The sequence below is a fragment of the Hemitrygon akajei genome, chromosome 8 (assembly GCF_048418815.1).
Source record: "Hemitrygon akajei chromosome 8, sHemAka1.3, whole genome shotgun sequence".
Lineage (NCBI taxonomy): Eukaryota > Metazoa > Chordata > Chondrichthyes > Myliobatiformes > Dasyatidae > Hemitrygon > Hemitrygon akajei.
In genome coordinates this window covers 34,799,171-34,816,831 of record NC_133131.1, presented here as the reverse complement: position 1 = coordinate 34,816,831, position 17,661 = coordinate 34,799,171, and the positions used below count along the sequence as shown (strand labels likewise).

General features: G+C 41.0%; 1 protein-coding gene across 2 annotated transcripts in view; it reads left to right on the top strand.

Annotated features, from left to right (window-relative positions):
* The window catches only part of LOC140731786 (syntaxin-1A), a 301,889-nt gene that overhangs the window by 45,933 nt on the left and 238,295 nt on the right, over positions 1 to 17,661 (top strand). For both annotated transcript variants that reach the window (XM_073053580.1, XM_073053581.1), the window contains exon 2: positions 398 to 475. In XM_073053580.1, coding sequence (XP_072909681.1) covers positions 398 to 475 — 78 coding nt within the window. The remainder of the gene's footprint in view (positions 1 to 397; positions 476 to 17,661) is intronic.

Below are 17,661 nucleotides of genomic sequence, written 5' to 3'. Positions count from 1 at the left end.
ACTTGTGCGCACGCCACCAGTGAATGGGCATTGCAAATGCTCCGACCAATTTTGTGAGATTTCAGCATTGATGCAATTTTATTTCTGGCGTCAATGGGGGGAAATGTCAATTAGTGATCAAATTCATCAAAGTAAACCCACTCTTAATCACTTCTGTTTTTTAATTCTTAGATTTATGGAAATGAGTCTTCAAATCTGCAGTCTAATGAGCTTAGATTCCCATTGTAAAAGTGACACTTCCTAGTTAGTGCCCTATTACTGAGCATGTTTGTATTATATTTTTTAATGGTGTATTTTATTTTCATCTTAAAATGAATGCTGATTCTCAGATCCCCATTACTTGAATTTTGGGGCTACACCCCTGATAGTGTTGTAACTATTGTTCATTCCTTTGCAGGCAAAGGACAGCGATGATGATGATGAAGTCAGCGTCAATGTGGACAGAGACCACTTCATGGATGAGTTCTTTGAGCAGGTGAGATGGTAGTAATTTGAAACAGAGTTTTAAGCTTTCAGAGCTACAGAGATTTCATTGCAACTTGAGATGCAGTTGTAAAGATGAATATAATTCATGTGTTTATATAATTGAATGTATTGTATATCATTGATCATTGTCATCTGTGGCAAGAAAATTCATGGTAGGGAAATTTCAGGAAGACCTGTTATCCTTCTCCCTTTTGGTCTGTGATAGACGCCAATTGGTTTGAGCTCAGTTTGCATACATGTGTACTTAGCAGGCTCAAAGAAAATGCATAAACTGTGCATTCATTTAAGATATTACAAAAGGATATGAAAATATAAAAATGTGTTGGAGTGGTATGAGATCAGCTTGGAGTTGCTGATTAGTGAAGTCCTGTATAAATTTCTAAATCTGTTTCAATCTGAAGGTTGGAGATTGTCAGTGGGTGCTAGCCTGACCCAATGGCAACAGCGGTTCTAGCTCTGTAATCTTCGTCAGTTAATACAGCCCATAAGCATGCTGATGTTCTATTTTAAAGGGAACACAAATAAGCAATCACAAGCTTTGGAGATGCTCAAAATAGAGGTGTAACAAAGTGAGGATAGTTCCAGCAAACTTCAGTAGGACATAATGAAGTCAGCATCATGTGCAATATAGACATAGCAAGTTCTGAAGTGGTTGGAGAAATAGACCTGACAATTTATATGAACGCAGCATTGAAGATGGCAAGGTACACTGAAAGAGTTCTTAATGATGTGTATGGGATCTTTGGTATGGAGCCAGTGAATACAAAAGCAGGGAAGTGGTGTTGAATCTTCATAAAGCTCTCACCAGGTAAAAACTATGATATTGTGTTCACTTCAGGTCACTTTTCAAATGCAGGTGAAGGTTTATAAGGATGAAGCAAAGCTGATATATCAAAATGATTAAAGGATTTTAGCTGCATGGTGAGGTTGGAGTGGTTCTAAAGAAACAAAAAAGGATGAGGAAAAACTTCATTTCCTTGATCATGAGATCTTGTACAACTCAGTAAAAATGTACAAGTTCATGACCAATTTAGATAAGATCGGGGAAAGGAAAGTTTTAACTAGGACAAAAGGGAGTGAATTTTGATTTTGGGCAAGATATATGGTGGGGTTGATGACGTGGGGAAGAAAGTAGTAATGATCTGGAGCACTCTGCTTATGATTGTGGTAGAAGCAGGAGCTATTAATTTCAGATAGAAATTGGATAGGAACAGGGAAAACAAATTTTCAGGGCTGTTTGCATAAGCAGAAGAATGGGACTGACTGGATTATGCAGAGAGCCAATATGGACTCAGTGGGACAAATATTTTCCTGTGTTATCTTCAGAGAAGTCCTGGTACTTCACAAACTTTGCTTCAAAATAAATTTAATTCATACAATTAAAGCATGGCTTTTCTAAGGTTCAGGACTTGAGATACAGAGTCTCAACTGACATGTAAACAACTTCCCCCTCTATTCCCCCCCCCCCCAAAAGATGCTGCCTATTCTGCTGAGTTCCTCCAGCAGATTTTCTTTGCTTCCATTTGGTTCTCGTATCTGCATTATCTTCTGCCCTTAATGCACGTGCACTATCTTGTCAAAGGCAATCTCCTGGTCTGAGCTGGCCAGAAAAGTGTTCATCGCCTTGCCCTGCACATAGGACAGACTTGACCTGACTGGTGGTGAACAGGATCTTGTTATCCATATTCAACAGTGGTGTAGGTCTCCAATTTCTGATGTTGCTTGTTTTCCTCTTCTGCTTGAAGATGAGGGTGATGACGTGCTGCCAGCCAGAAGCATGATGTTATACCTATCCAGATGGTTCAACACCTCAGTCAGCAGGTTATCAACTTGTGGGGTTTTATTCTGCTCAAGAGAATGGATAGTCTGTTAACTCCTGGGTTAGTAGCTGGTCGAGACTCTCTCACTTATTGTTTAAGTTCTCTAGTGGAGGACACAAAGTTCTAGGAGGCATTTGTCATACAGACAGCATAGAAGGATTAACAAATTCTCTATGTCTATCCGCAAGGATGTTTCTGAGGCATCATCTTCCTTAAGGCTGTGAATCACAGAGCTACCACATGAACCTTTTGGGAGAAATAATGTGAGCTCATTTCATCTTGCTGGCCAAGGTGAACACTGGATTGGAAGATCATCTTGGAGAACTTCGAGGTAAAGAGCAAGTTCCTCCCTCACAACCATCTTCGGCTGCAGACGGAAAACATACTGCAGGTCTTGCTGGAGTTGGCACAGTTTCCCTTGACTCTGTCTTTCTTTCTGAATGTCTTTGAGAATGAAGAACTCTTTGGCATTCTCATTGGTTGCTTCCCACCTGCCCATCTGGGAATCAACCTACTAGTCCCTTTAGTGTTTATCAATGTTCTCCTCCAGGCTCAGCAGCCTTGAGTTCGAGTTCCATGTCCCCTTGCCTACTGCTTTCCTGGCATGACAGTCAGCCCAAAATAGGCGGTGGTCAGAGAATAACACCAGATCTAGCTGTTACTGCCTTTCACAAAAAGGCAAAGTCCATCCAAGGCTGGGCTGAGCTATCTGCTTTTACCCATGGGAGTTCTACTTGCAGGGTTGATGAGAAGGTGTTCACCTGTGTCTTTAACCATCTCCACCTGAAGTCTGGAGATGCTGTAGAGTCTGAGGTCAGTACCGCCAGATTATCCATCTGCATTGGTGATACAGTCTGACCTCACTTTCTGGAAAAACTGGATGGGACGTTGCCAGCAGTGATGAGAGCAGCTGGAGGACAGCCAGCCGATTAGAGCAATGTATACAGGTTGATTATGCAAAGCTTTTGAGGTTTACAATGAGTGACTCTTGTTTCTAATGAACTTGTTACACCAGTTTCATTATCTTTCTTAAATAACATATGGAAGAAAAATAAAGGTTAGTAAAGCATGTGGAGAGTATAATTAGATAATCTAATTCTGTAGTTTAAAAAAAACGTTTTCAAAATGCTTGGTATTGGGGAAGTCCAGTTGCTAGCAGTCATTAGACTTTTTTTAAATCTAGTTTTGCTGAAGTTTTTCTAATTCTATTGGGTTTTACATACTTATTTGAATCTGGTAAGGAGAGTAATGATCCAGCCGTATTGATGGATTTTAATCGGAACTTTTGACAAGACTGAATTGGTTTAGGAGTAAACAGACAATGAAATCAAAAGAAAGCAAAGTGCAAGTAAATCTCCTGCAGACAAATAGTGAAACAGTCAGTGCCCACCCATCTGTTTACTGTAGGTTGAGGTGCTGTCACTGTAGGTGGAGTGTTAAAGCTAGCAGTTGCATCTCTTACTGATGCCAATCTGTCTAGTGCCTAGGCTTCTTTGGAATGGGTCTCTGCAAGAACCATTTATTTTCCTAAGGGAACACTTTTTTCTTAGTCTGAAGATGCAGGAATAGTGATAATAGCAAATTAGCATAGAGATTCCTTTTGTGTGGAGGCTGATGAAGGGGCATCCATTTAGCACCAAGATGAAGAGGATTTCCTGCAGTTAAATCTCTTGAACTCTCTAGCTCTTTCATTGAGTACATTCAAGACTGAGATCATTAAGACCTTGGGAATCCCACGGAGATTGGGCAAAAAAGTGGACTTGGCTCAGGATAAACTCTGTCCTATTGAATTGTGGACCAGACTCCAGGACTGGATGTTTATCTGTTCTTGTGCCTTGTGGTCTTTCATGCTTTTCTTTGGTCCACAACATTGTGCCAAACCAGTTAAATTATTAATCAAATGGTCAACTAAACTAATCCCTTCTGCCAATGCAATGTCCATAACCTTGCATCTCCCTCACATTCACCTGCCTAACTGAATGTCTCTTTAAAAACCCAAAATGTATCTGCCTCTACCACCACACCAGGCAGCACATTCTACCCACCCCGCCCTGTGTATTTAAAAAAAAAAAAAAAAATTGCCCCTCACATCTCCCTTGAACTTTCCCCTCTCACTTTAAATTCATGCCCTCTGGTATTAGACATTCAACCCTAGAAAAAAAGATGCTGTCTATCTACTCTATCTATGCCTCCCATAATCTTACAAACCTCTATCAGATCTCCCCTGTGTCTCTGTCGTTCCAAAGAAAAAACCCAAGCTTGTCTAACCTTTCATTACAGCACAAGACCTCTACTCCAGGCTATATCCTGGTAAACCTCTTCTGCACCTTCTCCAAAACCACCTACATCCTTCCTGTAAAGAGGCGACCAGAACTCTCTGCAATATTCCAGATGAAGTCCAGTTAGAGTTTCATAAAGCTGCAATATAAGTTCCTGACTTTTGAACTCAATGCCTCAACAAATAAAAGCAAGTATTTCACAAGCTTTCAGAATCCACCCTATCAACCTGTGCAGCCACATTCGTGGACCCTAAGGTCCCTCTGCTCATGAACACTGTCAAGTGTCTTGCCCTGACCAGTGTACTGTCCATTTATATTTGACTTAACAAGGTGAAACATTTCACATTTAGTCAGGTTAAACTCCCTCTGCCATTTCTCCGCCCATCCTGCAACTGATATATATCACGCTGCAATCTTTGCCTATCTTCTACGCTATCCACAACACCACCAATCTTCGTATCATCTGCAAACTTGCACCCATCTACATTTTCATCCTGGTCATTTACGTATATCACAAACAGCAGAGCTCCCACTGCAGATCCCTATGGAACACCACTAATCAGACTTCCTTGACCACTACCTTCTGTCTTTTATGAACAAACTGGTTCTGAATCCAAACATCCAATTCACCATGGATCCCATGCATCTTAATACTCTGGATTAGATGTATGTGTATGTCTATAAATATCTTCCTAAGAATCCTCTCCAGTAATTTCCCTACCACTGACGTAAGACTCAATGGTCTTGTAGCTTCCAGGATTATCCCTGGCTCCCATCTTAAATAATGGAACAGGTCGCCAGTACTCCAGGATCTTGCCTGTGGCTAGAGAGGACACATTGGTCAAAGCCCCCGCAAACTCATCTCTTGCCCCTTTTAATAACCTGGTGTATATCTCATCAGGCCATGGGAGACTACCTTCTCCTTGGTAAACGACATCAGCCACATTCTGTGCGTCCAAGCAAATATTCTCCCTTTTTATCGTTGAGTGCTACTACCTTCTTGGTTATCCTCTTGCCCTTGATATATGTATAAATGCATAAGGATTCTCTTTAATTCTATTTGTCATTGACTTTTCATGGCTTGTCCTGGCTTTCCTAATTCCCTCTAGAATTCTTTTCTGGCATCATTAAAGTCCTTGGAGGCTCAGTTTGATTCAAGCTTAAGCTTTACATATTCTTCTTGACTAAATTCATCATTTATCTTGATATCCAAGGTGTTCTTACCTTGTCATTCTTGTCCTTCCTTCTGACTAGAATGTACCTGCCCTGTACTTTGTGTAGTTGGTCTTTAAACACCCTCCTCATGTCAATGTGGACTTACCAAAAAACAGCTGTTCCTAATTAACTCTCTAGTTCCTGCTTAATGCTCTTGTAATTTGCTCTGCTCCAATTTAATACTCCCCTGCAATACCTATACTTATCCTCACCTATAGTTATCTTATTTAAGGAGTTGTAGTCACTGTTCCCTAAGTTGCTCACTGAAAGGTCAGTCACCTGACCATGCACATTACCCAACATCAGGTTCAGTATAGCCCCTCCTTGTTGTTCTATCCACATGTCGAATTGAGAAACCCTCCAGTATGCACCTGGCAAATTCTGCCAAATTATCAAGACTTCATCAAGATGGTACCAATAAGCGGTGATTCTTTGCATTCAGCTCTGATGGAAATCATCAAATATTCCCATTTAGGACTATGAGAGCTGAAATCCACAGTCATGGCCATGGGTTTAAGATGGGGGTTTTTTTTGACGGATACCCCTCTGCAGATTCAAGTTGGGAGTGCAGTTCCCCTTTACGAAAAAAAAGAGAAGCATGGGAGACAAGCCAGTCTTCAGGTGCAATTGAAATGCAAAGGCCTTCCACCTCCACTCCAGACTGTCCTGTCGGCGAATGTACAGTCCCTGGAAAATAAAATTGAAGACCTCAGACTAAGATTGCAGTATCGAGAGACATCAGGGACTGCAATGTACTTTGCTTCATGGTGACATGGCTCAACTCTGGCTATTTTGAACACAGTGCTGCAGCCCAATGGCTTCGCCATTCTCTGCAAAGGACAAATGAGCCTTTTAAAGATAGAGGAGGTGGTGTGCTTTTTATAACCATATAACAATATGTTGAACTCATTGTGGTGTATAGATGTTATAGTTCTGTCACAATCCTGTTCACCTGACCTGGAATATCTCGTCGTCAAGTGTCGTCCATTTTATCTGCCAAGACAGCTTTCCGCCATTATTCTGACAGTGGTGTACATTCCTCCTCCGGCCAATGTTAGGCAGGCAGGCACTGGAGGAGCTGAGCACTGTAATCAGCAGGTACGAAACAGTGTGCTCGGATGTCTTCTTTATTATTGCAGAGGATTTCAACCAGACCAGACTGGAGTCTCTGAACAACTCCTACCACCATATCACTTGTGGAACCAGAGGAGCCAACGCACTTGACCACAGTTATACCACCATCAAGAGCACTTACTGTGCCAGCCCAGAACATGGTGTAAAAAGACACCCATCTCCACCCGCCCTTTATTTGTCCTTGAAACAGCGATATCTGTAAGTCTTGCGTTTCACAAGTCAAGTTCTCGTTTAAAAACCCTGAAGAAAGCTTCTGGCTTCGGTGATTTTTAAGAAGGTGTTTAACTCCTGCATAACTTGTACACGTACACTGCAAGGGCAGTAAGAAAGAAAAGGTAATGCATCTTCAAAGGCATTACCATCGGACTGAAGACGCGTCTGAATGCCCTATGTGACAATGTTAGCTTCTGAATTGAACACCGTCATCACTGAGCCCTGGAAGCTGGGTTAGAAAGTGGTTCATTGATCATGTCTTTGCGACGCTCAAGCAAAGCCACGTAACTGCAGCACGGGCCCGCGCCACAGCTGACACAGCAAAAAGTAAGAGCAGCATATGCTAAGCTGGAAGTTGAAATGCAAATGGAGAAAACTCGTAAAGCATGGAGACAGCCTGTTCCAGCAAAGCATGGCAGGGAGCCAGCTGAGCATCCATCAGGTGCAGCTACTTTATCATATACTCTAATGACATGTCCTGGAACATCAGAATTTGCCTAAAGAAGAGCCAGGTTTCTTCAGGAGTTAACAGGAGGGGGAGATCTGCTTGCCCTTGCCAACCCTCAGAGTCTGACCATATGCCCAACAACAGGGATGAAATCCCAACTTCAGAAGTTCTCATCTTAAGGACATAGTTGACAAGATGACCCCACTCGACTCTTCTCCTGAGAGTCTCCTGTTGCTTGGCAGAGACAATATACATGAACAGCACAATAGTTGACACAATGCACTAGAGCAGGATTGGGTCATAGTGAGTGAAGTCTGCCTCAATGGTGCTTGTCAGCACACTTAAGGCTAATGCCCTGGAGAATGGGTGCCCATTTCAGATTTTGTGAGTAGAATCTGTATGAAGGAGAAGGCACACTTGCCTCTACTTAATGAGATTTAGGCAAGCTGATATTCTGTCACTAAGATTATTATAAGCTGGCATCCTTCCATTCTTCCTAACAAACATGAGTCAGAATCAGGTTTATCACTGGCATGTGATGTGAAATTTGTTAACTTAGCAGCAGTTCAATGCAATACATAATATAGAAGAGAAAAGTAAATAAAAATATTAATAAAAAATAAATCAATTACAGTATGTATATTGAATAGGTTCAAAAAATCTGCAAAATACAGCAATGCTGTATTTTTTAAAAAGTGAGGCAGTGCCCAAGGGTTCAATGTCCATTTACGAATCGGATGGCAGAGGGGAAGAAGCTGTTCCTGAATCACTGAGTGTGTGCCTTCAGGCTTCTGTACCTCCTACCTGATGGTAACAGTGAGAAAAGGGCATGCCCTGGGTGCTGGAAATCCTTAATAATAGACGCTGTCTTTGTGAGACTCCGCTCCCTGAAGATGTCCTGGGTACTTTGTAGGCAAGTACCCAAGATGGAGCTGACTAGATTTACAACCCTCTACAGCTTCATTCGGTCCTGTGCAGTAGCACTGCCCCCCCCCCCCCCTCCATACCAGACAGTGGTGCAGCCTGTCAGAATTCTCTCCATGGTACATCTATACAAGTTTTTGAATGTATTTGTTGACATGCCAAGTCTCTTCAAACTCCTAATGAAGTACTGCCACTGTCTTGCCTTCATTATAACGACATCAATGTGTTGGGACCAGGTTAGATCCTCGGAGATCTTGATACCCAGGAACTTGAAGCTGCTCACTCTCTCCGCTTCTGATCCCTCTGAAGATTGGTATGTGTTCCTTCGTCTTACACTTCCTGAAGCCCACAATCAGCTCTTTCGTCTTACTCACATTGAGTACCAGATTGTTGCTGCGACATCACTCATTGGCATATCTCACTCCTGTACGCCCTCTTGTCCCTACCTGAGATTCTACCGATAATGGTTGTATTGTCAGCAAATGCTTGTATCGAGTCAAACAGCTGGTTAGCTCCCCTTCATTTCGGCTCTCCTTGGCAATTCCTACCAAGCATCAGAGAGCAGGCCCTTAGTTAACTCATTTCTCTCAGTCGAACTTTGAGAAGGAAACCTGAAATGAAAGAATATAGAGTTCATGGAGAGACTCTTCGGGAGCAGTTGTGCTGAGCTAACAAACACAGTAAGCAGGAAGCTTTTGACTTGACCCACCCTGAAGCAGATGTACAAACACGTCCTCAAGTCTCGACTAACAGCACCTACTTATCACCACCTCAACTTGGTAGTGCATGCTTGGAGCATTTTTCAAGCTGGAAGTCGTTTACCAGAGCAATTGCCCAGTTCTCTCATTTTGCTCATCCCTCTATAAGAGTAGCCAAAAAACAGCTTTTGCAATGGTTGGCACATTTGTAAGCGACCTCGCAGCACAGAGCAACTGAATCGGCCAAAGGTTAGAATCCTTGCAGTTCAAAGACAGGCATGTGCAGAGAAAATGCGGTGCATCACGAAACAAGAACCTCTCCCAATCCAAAGTTACTGTGGTAAACTGTCTCTTTCTTGCCTCTGAGGGGCTACTGTGATTTGGAGGACATATTAAGAGGACGCAACTCAGCTGAGAGGTAACTCATCCTATTGCCATTCCAGTGAAGCACCACATCTCCTTTCTACTTGTTAGATATTACCATGTGCAAGTATCTCATCAAGGCCACCAGTTTTTTTGAAGTGAGAATGGGTAAAGACCGTGTAGTAAGGCTGTTTTCAAAACTACTCTCTGAGAGACTTTCATTTCCCAAAGACTTAATGAAATGATCATTTGACTTTTGTTTCAGTAGTTAAGTTTGACATCTAAAGGATGCTAGGCAGGGAACGTTCTGGTAACTGGAGGTGCAGTTCATTTTGTATGAACATTTCATCCTGGATCTGGGCCTGCTGCAATTTGTCTATTGCTACAATAGTTCTACAGTGGACGCAATCTCACTGGCTCTCCACTCAGCCTTGGATCACCTGGATAATATCAATACCTACGTCAGGCTGTGGGTTAATGATTACAGTTCAGGCTTCACACAATCATGCCCTCCATTCTATTCAACAAATTTCAAAACCTGTGCCTTTATACCACCTCTGCACCTGGATCCTTGACTTCCTCTCTGGGATACCACAGTCAGAGTGGATTGGAAATAACATCTCGCTGACATTCAACACTGGCGCACCTCAAAGATGCCCGCTTGGCCCACCGCTTTACTCTCTCTACACCCACGAATGTGTGACTAACCACAGCTCAAAGAGCAAATGTAAAATTGCCGACTTTTGTCGGCAAAATTTCAAATGGTGACGACGAAGCCTGCTGGAGTGAGATGGATCAACTTGAGTGCTGTCGTAAAAACAAGCTTGCACTCAACATCAGTAAGATCAGGGAACTGATTGTGGACTTCAGGAAGGGGAAGTTGGGGGAATGCACACCAGTCTTCATTGAGGGATCAGCAGTGGAATGGTGTGCAATTTCAAGTTTCTCAGTGTCAACATCTCTGAAGATCTATCCTGGGCCCAACACATTGATGCAATTACAAAGAAGGCATGACAGTGGCTGTATTTCATTAGGAGTTTGAGGAGATTTGGTATGTCGCCAAAGACTCCCAAATTTCTACAGATATGCCTTAGCATTCTAACTGGTTGCATCAACGTCTGATATGGAGGGGCCACTGCACAGGATCAGAAAAAACTGTGAAAAGTTTTAAACTCAGCCAGCTCCATTATGGGTATTATCATCCTCCGCATCCAGGACATCTTCAAAGAGTGATGCCTCAAAAAGGTGGTGTCCATTATTATGGACCCCTATCACCCAGGACATTCCCTCTTCTTGTTGCTACCATCAAGGAGGAGATGCGGAGCCTGAAGGTACACACTCAATGCTTCAGGAACAGCTTCTTCCCTTCTACCTTCCAATTTCTGAATGGACACTACCTCACTTTTTTTTGCTCTCTTTTTGCTATATATATATATTTTTTTTTTAAGTATTGCAATGTACTGCTGCAACAAAACAACCAATTTCCTGACCTATGAAAGTGATATTAAATCTGATTGTAAACCTTTTGCACTAAGACTGTCCTCGTTTATAATAGGGAAGTTGAAGTCACCCATGACAACCACCCCAAACAAGAGAAAATCTGAAGATGCTGGGAATCCAAGTAACGCGCACACAATGCTGGAGGGACTCAGCAGGCCAGGCAGCATCTATGGAAAAGATCACAGCCAATGTTTCGGGTCAAGACCCTTCGTTGGGACTCCTGATGCTGCCTGGCCTGCTGAGTTCCTCCAGCATTTTGTGTGTATTGCTATTGATTTTTACACCTTTCCCTGATCAGCCTGCATATCTATTCCTCAATGTTTCAGTGGCTATTGAGGGGTCTGTAGTACAAGCCACAGAATGATTGCACCCTTTTTAATTTTGAGTTCCTCCCATATAACCTCAGTAGACAAACCCTTCATTGTGTCCCCTCTGATTACAGTTGTGATATTGTTCCTGATTAGTTCTTTCTGTTGGGAAGATGATGGTAATAATAAAGAATGCTGGGCGATTCTAATGGCAGAAATGAGCAAAAGAAATGTGCATTTGAGTAGCTTTAAACCGATATGATAAATTTATTTACAAAAATTCCTCAATTGTTGGTTTCAATAATCCAACAAGAAGTGATTCTGTCTCCAGATTTGTTTAATTTGTGTTCAGGACAAATATTCCCATTTAGAGGTGCTCTGCATAATGAAAACTAAGTGACAATATGGAATGATGAAATTCTTCACAATTTCCAATTTGAATCCATCTGATTTACTCCAATTAATTGGGTGTACCAGGATTAGGAAATCAAGCTTGGGGCAAGAATTTTCTGACTTCTGTCTTTACGCATTCTCAGTATTCCAGTCGGTCTGACTTGATTTGATATTGTCTCATCTGCATTCATGTCAGCTCTGAGGCATAACTGTCTACAGTTTATACCCTGGAGTCAACATGTTCTGAAGGATTAAAAATGTTGCCCATCCTTCCAGAAAGATTTAAGTTTTCTTTCTATTGCATTTCTTTAATTATTAAATGAAAACCTGTCTCCCTTTGCTTATCTGACTGTAATGAAGAAGATTTGTAAAGGAATGTTTTTTCAGCATAGTATTTCCATTGTGATTAGTTCAAACCTTGCTGAAGAATCTGCCAGTTTTTTTCTCACTCCAGTCTCTCTAAAATCTGTTATTAAGAAAGATGGCTGGAAATCCCCTCTCCTTTGAATTGCTCATAGATAAATGCACATTAATGTTTTCTGCATTGGTAACAGGAAAAAAATTATTCCTTGGCAATTAAAAGTATTGCTTGGTCAGTGGCATAGTTCTACATTTTTTTGCAATTTAATTAATATTTTAAAATGGTAATCATTTGATTTGTTCATCAAAATTGCTTCGCATTGGTAATGTCGAAGAGCAATTTCTGAATGTTCAATTTATGATTCTGTAACGCTATTGATCTTATTTTGGGATGCATGTCTTTAAGCGATCCTCTTAGACTATTCTGAATAGTAAGTTGCTCTCTGACATGTGAATGCATTGTATCAATTGATTTCGCAGTACAAAATGATACTTAACCATTTTCCAGGCACAAGGCAAATTGAGGAATTAATGTATCTTCTATTGAGAACTTATTGAGTTATTCATTGCAATGAAATGTGCTTAGCTGGACTGATTTGTAGGTTCTGAAGCCTTCAGCAGTCACTCACCCAAGTGTGGATTGCTCTGGTTTCATTTCATTGAAAATATTTCAAATATTTATAGGAGCATGGCTATTTTAAATCCTGGAGTGATTTGAGATTGAGAATCTTGAATCTTAGCATCCCTTGAAAGAGAGCAAAACTCATTTTTCTACCAAATTTATTTAAGCTGTATGTCTTGTCGACCTACTTGTACGAGCAGGTAGAATTAATCTGTTGTGTTTGTCCCACTTGAAGTTAGGAAAAGTATGGTGGCAAGCCACAGGAAGGTGCGACAATAAGGAGGAATGTGAATGGACAAAGAAGGGTGTGGTGGCTGTAATGATAGGATCTATCCACCCTTCAGCATGATGTTCCTTCTGAACCAATCCCTCCATCTGGATTAATTATGAGAAGAAAGAATACGTACACAACGCTGGAAGAACTCAGCAGGTCAGGCAGCATCCGTGAGAAAAAGAGTAGCCAACGTTTTGGGCCGAGACCCTTCATCAGGATCCTGATGCTGCCTGACCTGCTGAGTTCTTCCAGCGTTGTGTACGTATTCTTTGATCCACAGCATCTGCTGTTGTATTTTTGTGGATTAATTATGAGTTGGTGCCAAGCCAGACATAATACAACTAGGACTTCAGCAACTATCCATGGGAAGCTGATACATTTTGGAAACTTAACTGGCAGTATTCTCTTTACATTTCAAATATTAAAGTCTTTTTTAAAGATGCATTAATTGTCTGTGACAAGTAACTCCATTAAATAAATGCTGACTTAATGTTTGTTTCTCTAAAGTTTAACATTTTAAATATAAACAAATATCCTCTAAATACAACTTCGTTAGAAAATATTTACATTCTGAATAATTCTATTGTTATTAATTATTAATACACTTGAACTTTGAAGTCCATCTTTGAAGAGTATGATTTGAGAATAACTTTTCATTCTTGAATTTGCTGTTCATTTCATTCCCAGTTTACAGTATGAAGTATATGGTTGTAGCCCAGTTAGTTTTGATTTGTTTCAGTGGTGCTTATGTGCTTTTCTGTGACTATATTTGCATTTCCTCTTTGTTCTATCATCTTCAAATACACTTTCTTTGTGGACTACTATTCTGCTTGACACCATTTAACACCTTCCTCCTGCTCCAGAATTATCTCTGGTCCTTGAAGTCCATACACATTACTGCAGGAGGACATTCACCAAAGGACTGCAGTGGCTCAAGAGTATCAGTAAAGGAAAGTGTCTTTTGTCCTGTGTTTCTGCTCTAATACTTAGTCAGATCACAGCTGATCTTTCTACCTCAGTTGCACTTTAATACTTTATTGTCATATCTTCCAAATCCCTTTTGAATCTAAAAAATCTTTCAATTGGTCTTCAATAAGCATAGTGACTCAGCCTCCATATCCCTTTGGGGAAGAGCATTACAAAGATTCATTACCTTTTGGATTAGAGATGGTACAGCAATTGATGTGAAATGGCATGTCAATTGCAGGAGTAAAGATTATACAGATAACAATGGTTTTTGTTCAAAAATATATCAAGTCAGGCTGCATTAGTGAGAAAAGAAACAGTGTAAGTGTTTCAGGTTGAATACACTTTATCAGAGAGATTAAACAGACCACGCTGAAACTCCAGGGCAGAAGAATGAAGTAATTGAAACACACAAAGCCCCGAAGAGGCTTGAATAGGTAGAGGAAGGGCTAATGACTTCCACTGACTGGACTGTCTAGATTGGGGATCACAATCTCAGGAGAAAATGTTGGACATTCAGGTCAGGTGAAATCATCTTTTTAGCTCTGCTTTATAAATTTGAACCCAAACTGCTCACAGTTCTTCAAAAGCATCACTTTTGTCCTGTCTGTTAGGGCATATTCTCTAGAGATACAATATAGCAAATATTGATTTCAGCAGCAACCAGTCTTCAGATCTTAATATGGATTGCAGATTGAATTTTAAATGACACTCAGCAGTGGTCTTCCTGGAGCTACATTTTAGAGTAAATTGCAGTCCAGGAAGCATCCAATTGACCTGAGATGTCTGCATATGCATGAATGCAATCAGCACCCCATTGTATGAATATGACTCAGAGACCAGTAAATAACATTCATTTTGAGTGTGTTGGTGGGAAGATCCATGTATTTGATGAGATCATGTACAACTCAAAAGCATTGAGAGCATTGTAGCTAGAGAAATTATCCTGTTACCTTTGTTCTTTAACATATAAAAATATGCAGTAATATTGAGTGGGAAGGCCTCTATCTCTCTTGAGTGACTCCAAAGGCTGTCAGCTTGTGTATGTACCAAATTAAAACTTTTATATCTACCAGCTGTGTTTTTCTGGTGACTTTGTACACAGTCATGGTACTTATCGATATCATTGGTTCCCATGTGCTATAACAACTGGACCTTTCCCATTTTGCAAGTTCCTTTCAGGCACTACTCTTCATGCTGGCACTGGGTAGATAATGCAGTCTACAGGACTTGTATTCATATCCGGAGAATACTGTATCTGGTCCATGAATTCTACTGTCTCTTTATCATTACAATTCACTTCCCAGCATGAATAGACCCCGATACCATGATGCTGTGGTCAGTTTGCTCACGCCTCCTGCTCACATCCATGTGGGCTGTAAGGACTTCCTCTCGCTTGGACAAGTGCGAGGGCTGTGGCTTTTGAAACACTGCTTTCTGATCCCCATTTCTGCCCCACTGCTCATCATATCCTGCTTTGTATCATGGTTGATCATTTCTAAAGTGATTAATCCAGGGGATGCGACTGTCTCTTGGAATAAATGTTCCAGATAACTTTCTAATTTCCCCCTCCTCCACCATCTCACCCCCTTCACTTCCTGATGCAACAATTTCAGAATGCTTACTGCAGAAAGGGTTACCACCGATCACAATGGCTTCCAATTTATTTCCACTCCAACGCGTGTTTTTTAACTTGCCTTCTTTGGAATATCTGTTTAATCAATTTTGCTGACTAAAATATGCAGTCCCAGGATATTGTAGTTAAAAATATATTGTGATTTGTAGCTGGACCCATGGGCTTACTTTCCCAGGTAATAACATTTGAGTCAGGTGACTTCCATTAACTATTTCCAGCAGGTAATTTGATTCCATGAGAGACTCGGACTAATTGTTTACCATTCGTTTGTATCGTTGCAATTTGAAGCTCTGAGATTAAGAGAATTTAAATGTAAAAATGTATTGAGGCAATTTTTTTAGCAGAAAATAAAGTTACTCTAGCAATCACATTCTGTTGATGTCGAATTGAAAAGTACCCAAAAGTTAGTTCAACGCTACCTTCTCTGAAGCAATTTGGCCTGTAATAGGCACATTATGGAGAATGAAGAAAGGAAAATCTAATTCATGGAAACCTGGTTTAAGTGGTCCCAAATGAATGTGGTTTTTCCACTGTGGCCATCAAACTAAGCATTAGGGGTTTCATTATACTTTTCATTTTGAAGTAAATTTGTGGTTGGTTTGGGAACAAGACTGTAGTCCTTAAAATGGATCAACTCCAATATTCCCAAGTGGATGGCAATTAAAGTGATTGTAGAAGGAATGGAGAGTTCCTTTCCTTATCCTTGCTTATGAACTAAATTACAAGTGTTCAGCACAGTGTTAGACCTGATCGCACATTGTAGGTAATTTTGAAGACAGCTCACCTGTTCCCTAGGTTGACAGCAACACGTATTTGAGGTTTATTGGGTTACATTAGTACTTTAGTCTTAAGTTTTTCTTTTTTTTCCCTCTTGAAAATCATTCCAGCTTTCATAGACTTTTTGTGGAATCACCTGGATACTGATTTCTAGGGGGCAGAAGAGACTGCAAATGCTGGAATCTGGAGCGACAAACAAAATGCTGGAAGAGCTCCACACGTCGAGCAGCATCTGTGGTGGGAAATGGGCTGTCTGTGTTTTGGTTCCGGATGGAGGGTCTCAACCCCAAACATTGTCTTATTTACTGTAGTTGGGTACAGTTGCTTCAATAGGAGAGAGCTCAATAGGTTGTGGCTGCTCAAATGACCAATGCCCCTTGGCTATTACCTCTTGGAATGATACTCCATGTCTTTTGGTGTAAAATAGTTTCCTTTTTCTTTCAGCTGAAATTGCCATTAAGTGTTACTGTACAAAGCCACGTAGAGGTCCTAACTTCTGATCTATCTCCGTAGTTTTGATAATAAGGGCCTTGTGACTGACTGGTGTAAGCAGCTGCTGGGAATAAGCCAAGGTGCATCAGAATGCAGCAACTAAGCATGGCAGAAGCTGAACATGTAGGGATGAGTGCCTGATTATTTAAATCGCCAGTCACTGTGCACTCTTGGTATTTGTGCATTTTTAATGACTGCTCACCCTTACTCATAAATCAGTCATACTTTTTCTTTCATGACCCAGTCCTACTTAAAATGCAGTTCTCTTTTATTCTGGTTGGCTTTGATATCACAACTATTGTGGCAACTGTGCTGAGTTGGGAATCTCACAATCTGGCTGTAAATTCAGTTTCAGCAATTTCTGTCAGCACTTTCAAAGATTCCCACACCTTGGAATGGGTTGGACCAGCTTATGAAGAGAATTTAAAAATTCTACAACTTCAGGTGGTTCTAAACTGTGTACAGGAAGGAGAGGGAGAGCCTAGTGGCATGGTGCCATGACAACCATTACCTCAACGTCAGCAAAACAAAAAGCTGGTCATTCTCTTCAGGAGGACAGGCAATGCACATGTTCCTGTATACAAAAATGGTGCTGCGATCAAGAGGGTGGAGAGCTTCAGCTTTCTCACGGTGAACATCATTGTTCTGGTCCAACCATTTAGACGTCATGCCCAAGAAAGCTTACTAAAGTTCCCACTTCCTCAGCAGGCTAAAGAATTTTTGGTATGACCCTGTTACCCTCACTGATCTTTA